Genomic DNA, 11,544 nt, shown 5'->3' with positions numbered 1-11,544 from the left:
ATTATTTAGTGAATTGAATTTGTCCCAGATGTTTTAGAACCTTAAACGCAAATGTACTAGAAAAATACGGTAATACTTCTCAAGGACTAGTTACTCTTAAGAAATCATTCAGTAGTGTTTAATAAAACAAAAAACCCTCAAAATAACTCACTGAACTAGAATATTGTAATCATTCCATGTCTGCTGGAAAACAAGGTAAACATGGTATAACTGCATTTCTGTTTATGAAAACATTCAGAAACATTGTATTTTTTACAAAAGAGGTTTACATCCTAGAGCTCTTTTTAGACCAACAGTTAAAAACAAATTTTAACTTTATTCTTTGGCTATTAATTATACCTAATAAATGAGTCACGTATCAATTCACAATAAATTTATTTTACGTAAAAGAAAAAGCTTGCCATTAATGAAAAATTCAGTAGAAAACAGTTCTGCTTTAAGTTGGGGCTCAAAAGTAGAAGCTACTTATTAGTGAAACCTCAGTAGAAAGAGAATTTTGTAAGAAAACATTCTTGGCATGAAAGCTTTAACATAAATTCTGTAATGAAATATTTACCATGCAATTTTATTGGCAGAAAGGCCAGCTTGATGGCTAGTATTTTCTTTTCAGTCTCTTAAGACATTAACATGGAAGATACTTAAACCTGCTTTATTAAGAGTTAATTGTATATAAATACGGTGTATCTTTTCATAGTCCACCTATTTAATTGAGCAGTTCTAAGTAGGTAATTGGCACCCTGCCCTTCTGGTTTCCCCTTTCCCCCATTAGCCAGTCTGAATCCATTCCAACGACACTGAAAACAGTGATTACCTACAAAATAAAACATTTCCAGTTATTAACTATGTTAAGAAATAAACACACAGAAAACTAATCAGACTTAATTTGTTTAAAGTATAAATTATTCACTATCAAAGAATTTAAACATTATTATCAATTTGGTGAAAGATAAAGGATTTTATTAGAGATAGTTTTAGAAATCTAGTTATTTAGCAGTTAAAAGCTTTAAATATTTCTGTGATGTTCTATTTTGTTAAAAAATAGTAGTTAAAAAATTATAAAATGTTAATATAACCCGCCTCAATCTAAGAAAACATTCATAATAAACTATTTCCAAATAAGTAATGAGGAATTTGCATTTTGTTATACTGGAAGGTAAGTCAATCTATGATATAGTTTTCTTTTTATACCCACATTACTCACCTCATCTGCCAGAAGTGATAATTCAGTACTGTTTGCAGCATCATAATCATACAGAACCCTGGCCTTCCTGCTGCCACTGCACTCCTTAAGGTCAGTGAGGTTGGAAGGAGAGGTGATTACTAGGCCACTTGCTGAAGTCAAGGCAGAAGAACCAATCACGTTTGATGAAGCAGATGGTATAGGTGCCACAGAAGTCTGGTTGTTGTTACAATGATAAATGGATGGAAAACTGTTGAAAAGAAAATGGCCAATTATCTACTTGCAAGTGACCAAAGTTCCTGTATACCACCACCTGGGGGCAGTGTTTACCTTCTACCAACCTTCACTTTGGCTAAAGATTTGAGGATGCTAATATTTTAATGACAAAGTGCACTATCCAGCTCACCCCTCTAGGGTCAATTACACTAGAGAAAATGCAGGTTGTTTTTAAATATAAAATCCTTGAAAGTCTGTTTCAAAGCCATCTTTACAAGTATAAACTTAAAAAAGTTTTTAAAAAACACAATGGTTTTCTTTTTCCAGAAAAATGAGTTTATGATATTTCCAACAACCTTCTATAAGTATGTTCTATTAATCTTTTCCTCCCTTTATGAATTGTTAAATAAAATTACCAATGAAAAACTTACTTAAATGTCAGATACTACTACAAGAGCGAAGTTTTCTCAAGTTAATTCTTTGAGAAATATTTAAATAATTGAACTCTTTTTCATAAAATTGATCCAATCACATTTTCCTGTTCATTCAAGTATTTATTGAGTATCTACATGTCCAACATCACTACCACAAGCTGAGATATAAACATGAAACAATACCATTCCTTTATGGACATGTAGACAAGTGAGGGGATGGACATTCAAATAATATGTTATGACTGATAATTAACATAATGAAGACTCAATGGGAGAATAGGGCAGATGTCACAAGTTCATTTTGTCTTCTATTTTTTAGGGGAAAAATAAAAGTTTTATTAGGAATTAGTGAAATCCCTGTGATCAATGTGCTTATAAATAGTTTAAAGATAATTTTCAATTTATTGTAAGCCTACTGTTTCTCCGATAATACTCAATGGAAAACAGCATAAGATGGCTGGCCTATCATCATTCTAATCCAACCACTTCTAAGGTTGAAAAAAATCCTATGAAAATTCATATTTAAGTTTAAATAAATCCATTAGTTAAAATATAAAATGCTTCATCTGGTAGGGTAGGTGAAATTAATCCCTTCATAAAATAGTTTTCATGACTCCTGTGCCATCTGGAAATGAGTCAGCCAGCAGCAAAATTCCCTTTATCCTTAACCTCTTCTCTAACCCTTCCATTCACCTCCTGATGCTTGTGTTTAATCTCCCACACTCCCTTCATCATTGAGCCTAGAGGTGGATGTTGAAGGAGTTGCACGTTCCTCATTACCATTCCTATACTCCTCTCCCTAACCAATCCTACCTAATCTTTGAATTTCATGTTATTCAACTATATACTACCTACCATCTCTTGTTGCAATCATCTACAGGTGTCTCATTCTTTTCCCTTTATTTCTGGATTTTAGCTCCTGGCTCACTAACAGTGTATCTTAATTCTCGGTGGTTCTAATATCCATGTAGACAATTATTTGAACTTTGGCCTGTCAGATCCGTGAGCTCTTCTCTTCCAGTGATTCTGGGGCTGACCCTAGTTCAGCCACCCACTCCCAATGCCTCATCTAGACCTTACCAATTCCAAAAACTATAACCTTTACAATAATCATAATTTCCAACATCCCATTCTCTGACCATCATCTTGTTTCCCCTCGCACTCTCATTTCAACAAGGCTATCCTGGATCTACAGTCCTCCGCAGACCTACCGTCTATCATCCTACCAGCATGCCCTTCGTGTCCAAGGTAAATTATTATAATCACCTCCTTGCGTACGACTTCATATCCTATGCCCTTTACTTCATACTACTCGTTTGGTAAAAAATCTCTCTAATTATCTACTCAGTAGCCATGTATGTACTATGACAGTAAAAAACTACAAAACCATGTTGTCTGGTCTCACACTCAGTGAATGAGTAGGAACCTAAAGTGGGTCCACAATGCTGCCTGGCAACTACACTACATTTCTCTAGTCTACCCACTTTAAACATTCTGCTGATGACTATTTCATACCCCTTCATCCATCCTCAAAATTCCAGCAATTCTCCCCTAACCTTTATAATCAGCTGATAAGTTGCTTCCTTTTTTAACTGAGAGGAGAAAAAACCAATCAGGAAACATCCATGCTTTGGTCAACTCTCCTACTACAGATGAGCTATCTATGCTCTTAAGATTAATTTTTTTAAGGTTAAGTTTTCCACCTGTGTACAAAATCTCCTCTCAAGGATATCACACTACCAATCCTTCCCTTTCTTTCTAATATTATATTTTCTCCATTTACTGTATCATTCTTATCAGATTACAATCATGCTCTTATTTCTCCTATCTTAAAAAAACCCACAAAAATGTGCTAGACTCCACTTTTTCCTCTGGCTAGTGCTTCATTTCTGTTTCTCTTTACACTAGAACTCCTTGAAAGACTTATCTAAACTTACTGTCACAGTTCCTCTCCTTCCATTCCTTTACATTAACAAACAAGCTTTTGCTCCTACTGTTCCACTAAAACTACTCGTCAAGGTCAGCAATGTTCAAAATCCAATGGTCCACTAACAGTTCTCTTTCACTTGACCTATCTAGTGGTCACAGTGGACCACTCCCCTCACTTTTTACAGCTTATTCCAAGGCCACACTTGGTTTACATCTTACCTCAGTGCTCATTCCTTACCATCTTCCTTAGCTGGTTCCTCAACTCTTTGTTGGAGTACTTCAGGGCTCAGCCCTTGGTTCTCTGTTTTTCTCTACCTGTACTTAACTCCCTTGGTAATTTCATTTAGTCTCACAGATTTGAATATCCTTGATATTGCTGACAACTCTCTAATTTATACCTCTAATTCACCTCCCACCCCCAATTTCCAGACTTGTATACCCTAAAATTGGATATCTCCACTCAGATGTTTCATATCTCAAACTTAACATGTCCAAAACTGGGCTCCTGATATACCTCACATGCCTTCCCCACCCCAACCTGCTCCTCCTGGGGCATTCCCCATTTTAATTAACCAAAACTCCATTCTTTCAGTTGCTCAGGCCAAACACTTGCAGTAATTCTTGACAGCTCTAAGCCTCATATACAGAAAGTTTGTCAGCAAACCCTGCTGGCTTTACCTTTAAAACACACCCAGGGTTTGAGCACTTCTACCACATCTGTCACAATCACCCCGATCCAAGCCACCGTCATCTCCTGACTGTATTATTGAACAAGTTATTGCAACAGGCTCCGAACAGGTCTGTCAGCTTATACTCATGACCTCTAACATCTATCCTCAACAGAGCAGCAGGAATGATCTTGTTAAAGGTTAAAATCAAATCATGTCACTCCTCAGCTCAAAATCCTCCAGACTTCCTCATCTCTGAGTACAGCCCAAAGTCCAAAGAGTGGCTTCCAAAGCCCTACATATCTTAGCTCCCTGTTTCCTGGATTAATCTCCAGCTAAGCTCTCCTTGTTGTTGCCTGAACATACAGCTATGTTCCTGCTTTAGAGTTTTTGTACTTCCTCTCTGGAGCATCTCTAAGATGCCTGCGTGCTTTGTTTCCTCACATCTTTCCAATCTGTCTTTCCTGACTACTGTAAACGTCTACTCTAACCAAGGTACTTCCCTGCTGTATTTTTCTCCATAGCATTTATCACCTTCTAATAGACTATGTAATTCATAGACATTGATTTTCTACTCCCTTCTACCCCTAAATAGAATGCAGGATCCATGAAGGCAGGGATATGGTCTATTTTGTTTACATTGTATCCTTGATGCCTAGAATAGGGCACTTGTAAAAATTAAAAGCAAATGTTCCTCTGATGGGTAAAAGGGTTCTAATGATAAAAAGAAATAATTTCTAATTCAAGTTTCACTCTAAAGTTAAGAACACATTTCCTAGCATCCCTTCCTCAGTGAACTCGGCAGTGATTAAATATATACATTTCTGAAGAGAAAAAAAAAGATAAGCTCTCTCTCCCTACATATGTTTGTGTACACACACACGATTTTTAAAGTCTTTAACCATGGACTTTACTTTCAAATTTACTAGTATAATTAGCTTTTGTTTAGCCACTGAGGTCTACCTATGTCAACTTTGGGAAATTAATGGTAAAAAGAAAAACAACAAAACACCAAACCAAACAAAAAAACCCTGAAAGGCCATCTTCACCTTCTAAGAACTTTTACTGATAACTTTAAAAAACTCTAGACTTCCTGCCACTGTAGCTCAATATGTTAAACTTTCCAATTATTTAAAAATAAAACACAATTACTAATCTTATAACTAGCTCTTCTGTTTCCTTATCTGTATGTGGATAATAACAGTACCTACCTCAGCACATCAATGACTAGATTTTGTGTGAATGGCTGAGTTCCAAGCATTTGTATGGCCTTAAGCAGAATGCAAGAATGAATGGTTTCAACAGCAACCCCTCTGCTGCACTGTGAGAGTATCAGGACAAAGTGCACAGGAAGTACTAAGGCTTCTTGGGCTTAAAATACTTGTAATGATGTGGGGATAGAGTAGTGTTCTGATTTCAGATATTAATACCAGTAACAAAACTTCAAATATATAGAAGTGTAAATACTTCTGTAAATCCTATTAGAATAACCAGTGGTATTAGACTACAACTCATTTTCAAGATCCAAAATTGGTTTTGTGGATGTGCCTAATTTTGTTCTAAGTCTAGTTTTGAAGGATTAATATGCAGAAAGGAAGAACAAAGTGATGGGGTTTTTTTTTTCTCCTTATTCCTTGAAATAACTTCTCTTGATATTCCTCCTTCAAATATTATGTATCACTCCCCTGCTTTAATGGTTCCTCACTATGTAAATTCCAAACTCCTTATCATTACTTATTTTAAAGGGCATTCATGACATGACCTGGCTTCATTATTCTAGCCACATCTACTATCCCATTTGAAATCTGAACACTATGATCCAACCAGAATGAACTATTGTCAGTTTCCTGAACTTGCCACACTCTTTTTCCTCTGGCCCTTTCATATACATATTCCTCCTCTGCCTGGAATATTTGTCCCTGCCTCTTTCTTCATCTAGATTATTCCTACTAAAATAATTTCATCTGTGAATCTTTGCTAGACTCACTTGAGTCACAGTTAGATGTCCCTTACAGTAATCTGAACTTCTCTTTCCACTTATCACATGGCCTGTCCACCTATGGCCTGTACTTCTACCTAGACTTTAAGTGTTCATTGTGAGAGCAGAGACCATGTTTGTCCTGTACATCTTTTATTTTCAGTGTCACCTTACAACGTTAGCTCCATAAAGGTAAGCAATTTTGCCTGTTCTGCTTGCTGATATAATCCCAGAGTATAGAACAGTGCTTGGATACGAGAGTTGTTCAATAAATATTTGAGAACGAATGATTGAGCTGTGCTGCTTTACATACGTGCTGTAAAGTATATTACCACACTCAAAATAATAACATCAATGGGCTTGAGGTCTTACAGAATATTCTAAAATCTTTTTAACAGTGAACAAGTAATGAATAAGTACAAATTAGTTTACCTCTAAGGGCAACTAAGTGTCAATATAACTATATCTCCCTCAACCACCTGCAAAGGTATTCAAGAGAAAAGTGAACTTCAAACGCTTTTAAGCTTTCTTTACACAGCACTAAAAAGGTATTCACTTAAATTATCTTCCCATCCCTGTTAACATTTTTCTGTGCCAGAAGAGCTCAAAATGTCTTTGTTACCTCAGAAGTGTGATAATCACTTTCCTTAAAAAAAAAAAAAAAAAAAAAACTGATTCTAAGCAATCTAATAAAAGCCTTTAATTCTTCTATTTTTCACCTCTATTACTAGTTCATATGGAAAAATCTGAATTTCTTCTCTTATCAGGAGTTTCATGTATGAAAAGGAAATTGCCACCTTCCCAGTTGCTTTTGGAGGTCTAACATGTACTGGTAACATTGTGCGTAGTAAGTCATCTGGGCTTCTACAAAGTCATTCAGACAGCGGAGATGATGGGCCTGTAAAGGAAAGTTACAGTCACTTCTTAGCTCTATAATCTACTTAAAGTGGCACACGCTAAGGGCAGACAGAGCACGACACTGTACTCGGGGTAAATCATCAGTATCTATCATTTTACTACAATTTATAACAACAAACTGTTTAGCCAAAAAAACCCAAAAAACAAAAAACATCAAATGGACTTGATGATGGCGGGAGAACTACCTCATCAGGTGATGAGGTGTAAACAAAAATTTAAAATATTTCTTCATGTACCTTGAAAAGTGCTACAATTTAAATATCTTGATAAATGACTGAAAAGGAAGTTCAGTTTTTCCTCCAAGAATTTCCCTAAGACTATCAAAGTCTTTTGTTCCAAATGAATTTCCAATGAATGAACACTCACGTGTGTACTGCTGATTCCCTCTAGCAGAAGTCTGGTAATCTCTGCTTGACGATCAAATTCACTTTGAGTTATTCTTAATTCCTGTTCAGACTTAAATTGGAACACAGTTTTAGAATCTCATTAGAGGACTTAGTCCATTTTATGTACATTCATTTAGACAGTTAAAAAATCCCCCAAACAGAAGCAGCCACATAGCACAGGGAGATCAGCTCAGTGCTTTGTGACCACCTTAAGGGGTGGGATAGGGAGGGTGGGAGGGAGACCCAAGAGGGAGGAGATATGGGGATATATGTATATGTATAACTGATTCACTTTGTTATAAAGCAGAAATTAACACACCACTGTAAAGCAATTATACTCCAATAAAGATGTTAAAAAAAAAAAATCCCCCAAACAAACCCCAAATGATAATCTGGCAACTCCCTGATTCTGCTTTGTATCTAAACCGGTCCCTGGTTTCTAGAACTTAGCTTTTCTATGTTACTTAATCTAGACAGAACTGACTCCTTACTGGTACTTAAAAGAATCTATTAATGCCAAAGCTTAATGACATAAACATAAAAGCCTAGGAAAACTACTATGGGGCAGTCAATCTATTTTCATACATTTTCTAGTATCAATTTTGCTAATTTTTAACATTTTATGAAACCTTAAGATTACCAGTTTACTTGTATAAATTATTTCAAAAAATTCTCAATTATTACTGTAGCTACTTTACTTTGAAGTTATATAGGCTTCAATCTCAAATGAAACAACTTCAGAGTGAAGCTAGGACTTTAACCTCATGGGTTTAGTTATCAAGCATATACTTGTTTCTAGGGACATAGTTCTTAGGTTCCCTCAAAGGATTCTTTATCCTACATAAATGTCTTTTTTAGTTTTCTTTCCAAACTCTGCATAGAGTATGTCTTAAGCAGAAATATTATCTATAAGATATGCTAGGGTTTTTCTGCAAGTTATGGGTGACCTTTAATCAATGGTGTGCTGGTAAACTGGCTCTCCAGGGGCAAAAAAAGCTCTAATGTGCTGAGTTTCAATGGTATAAATACTCCTACCACAGCTGATTTCAAGTTACCAAGGTGAAGTCACTGACCTCAGAGCTAGAAAGAGATGTGCATAATAGCACACCACTACTAGCTTCAACTATCTGATATAGGTTTAGTGCTAGGACAAAACAGTTTACCAAAAAAAAAAAAAAAAAAAATCTAAAAATAGTTAAGTACTGGCAAAAAAACATCCTCACAAACCTTTAGTCAGAGTTGCTTGGTAGTAAGGAGGAAAAAATAAAATCTCACAGGTCATTCAAAATAGTTAGCTTATCCCCCACTGGGAATTAGTATTGGTGATAATATCACTATAATGATATTTCCCACTACCTCTCCAGGATAAATTGCTCCCCCGCCATCCAAATAATTATAGTATTTCCAAGACTGTAGTAAGTATATAAACAAGGTGTGAACTTTTTCCTTTCACACCCCTTCTCCCTCTCCTTCACCCTTTGGTGACAATAGCTAACCCAGTGAAATAGTCAACAATGAGGTAGCAGCAAAAGAGACAATCAGTTGCTATAATCATTCTCATACCATTGGCAAAAGATATGGCAGAGAGGACTAAGACTTGACCACTAGACTGGATTTATGGAAATAAGCTTGAATTATTCAACAAGTCAAGAGTTAAAATTAAATTTACTTGATCAAAATAAGAATACATGGTGTTTTGATAACAGGGCTGAAGTAATAAGCTTCATCTGGAAGCTAGTATGTAGTAGAAAAAAGTCACAGGAGAATAAAAGAATCAATGTTCTTCCTAAAAAAGTATTAAGGAAAACCAATCACTTCAGTGTTACATTTGCACTATTTACCGTTCTGCTTGGTTGAAAGGTTTTGATTGATAGAAGTAACAACAGCAAACCAAAAATAAACGCACTTCAAAAACAAATGAGGCTAATTCCATATAGGTTTGATTGTGAAAGTACAACTTGATTTAACAGCCTTTAGTAGAAATGGCAGGAAAGTCTACTAAATGGCAATATTTCTGTACAAGGTGTTAAGTAAGTAAGCTAGGTAGCAGATTAAAAGTGACTAGGAAGCTTGAGACTGAAATGGAAATAATGTTTTAAAGCTAAAAACACTGAATAGCAACTAAGCCCGTGCACCACAACTACTGAGCCTGAGCCTAGAGCTCGTGAACCACAACTACTGAGCCCTCGTGCCACAACTACTGAAGCCCGCGCGTCTAGAGCCCGTGCTCTGCAACGAGAAGCCCGTGCAATGCAACGAAGAGTAGCCCCAGCTCGCTGCAACTAGAGAAAGCCCGTGTGCAGCAACGAAGACACAACACAGCCAAAAATAAAAAAAAAATAAAATAAAATAAATAAATTTGCTTCCATGTCCTGGCTATTGTAAATAGAGCTGCAATGAACATTGTGGTACATGACTCTTAGAATCATCAAAAAATCTACAAACAATAAATGCTGGAGAGGGTGTGGAGAAAAGGGAACCCTCCCCTCTTGCATTGTTGGTGGGAATCTAAATTGATACAGCCACTATGGAGAACAGTATGGAGGTTCCTTAAAACACTAAAAATAGAACTACCATATGGCCCAGCAATCCGACTACTGGGCATATACCCTGAAAAAACCATAATTCAAAAAGAGCCATGTATGACAATGTTCACTGCAGCACTATTTACAATAGCCAGGACTTGGAATCAACCTAAATGTCCATCAACAGATGAATGGATAAAGACGTGGCACATATATACAATGGAATATTACTCAGCCATAAAAAGAAATGAAATTGAGTTATTTGTAGTGAGGTGGATGGACCTAGAGACTGTCATACAGAGTTAAGTAAGTCAGAAAGAGAAAAACAAATACAGTATGCTAACACATATATACGGAATCTAAAAAAAAAAAAAAAGGTTCTGAAGAACCTAGGGTCAGGACAGGAATAAAGATGCAGACGTAGAGAATGGACTTGAGGACACGGGGAGGGGGAAGGGTAAGCTGGGACGAAGTGAGAGAATGGCACTGACATATATACACTACCAAATGTAAAATAGATAGCTAGTGGGAAGCAGCCGCATAGCACAGGGAGATCAGCTCGGTGCTTTGTGACCACCTAGTGGGGTGGGATAGGGAGGGTGGGAGGGAGATGCAAGATGGAGGAGATATGGGGATATATGTATATGTATAGCTGATTCACTTTGTGATAAAGCAGAAACTAACACACCATTGTAAAGCAATTATACTCCAATAAAGATGTTAAAAAAATAAATTTATAAAACAAATAAAAACACTGAATAAAAAATATAAAATGATCTCATTAAGGACAAAGGATCAGTCTTCTATGTTTGAGCAAAATTTATTTAACTGTGAAGAAAGCACCATAATACAAAGCCTAGGAAGTCATTCTTTTGTACAATCTAGACTTTATATTTAGAAAAGGTAAATGACAGGAAGGAAACAAATCTTGTTTCTTGAACAAGTTTCAGTGTGTTTGGGATGGCCGCAAACAGTCTAATGTCCCAAACCACCTCTACTTCTGGCACATGTAATTCATCATGATAATTAACCTGAGAGGCTGAGGTAACTGAAATTAGGTTCAGCATAATTAATTTGCTTAGGAAGAAAATAATCCATTTTAGAAAGAAAGATAAAAAGGGTTTAAAGAAAGACAATGAATTTAAAGAGTTTTTATTCAGTCCTCCAGAAGATCTCATTCCCCAACTTAATTTTACAATTAAGACATAGAGTTCTAGGCAAAAGATCTTCTACTGCTTAGAACTACTGTTACTGTGCTAACTGATCTAGAGCACAGCTTGGGTTAGAGAAGCAAGAAGAGTTCTTTTAGG

General features: G+C 36.1%; 1 protein-coding gene across 2 annotated transcripts in view; it reads right to left on the bottom strand.

Annotated features, from left to right (window-relative positions):
- Positions 1-384: 384 nt before the first annotated feature.
- The window catches only part of SH3GLB1 (SH3 domain containing GRB2 like, endophilin B1), a 34,662-nt gene continuing 23,502 nt past the window's right edge, over positions 385-11,544 (bottom strand). For both annotated transcript variants that reach the window (XM_068540238.1, XM_068540239.1), the window contains 4 exons: positions 7,690-7,779; positions 7,203-7,303; positions 1,202-1,430; positions 385-811 (listed from right to left, as the gene is read on the bottom strand). In XM_068540238.1, the coding sequence (XP_068396339.1) occupies positions 704-811; positions 1,202-1,430; positions 7,203-7,303; positions 7,690-7,779 (528 nt within the window). In that variant the 3' untranslated portion in view covers positions 385-703. The remainder of the gene's footprint in view (positions 812-1,201; positions 1,431-7,202; positions 7,304-7,689; positions 7,780-11,544) is intronic.

The sequence above is a fragment of the Eschrichtius robustus genome, chromosome 3, assembly GCF_028021215.1.
Source record: "Eschrichtius robustus isolate mEscRob2 chromosome 3, mEscRob2.pri, whole genome shotgun sequence".
Classification (NCBI taxonomy): Eukaryota; Metazoa; Chordata; class Mammalia; order Artiodactyla; family Eschrichtiidae; genus Eschrichtius; species Eschrichtius robustus.
Note: the sequence above shows the minus strand (reverse complement) of the source record. Positions and strands in the feature narration are given on the sequence as shown.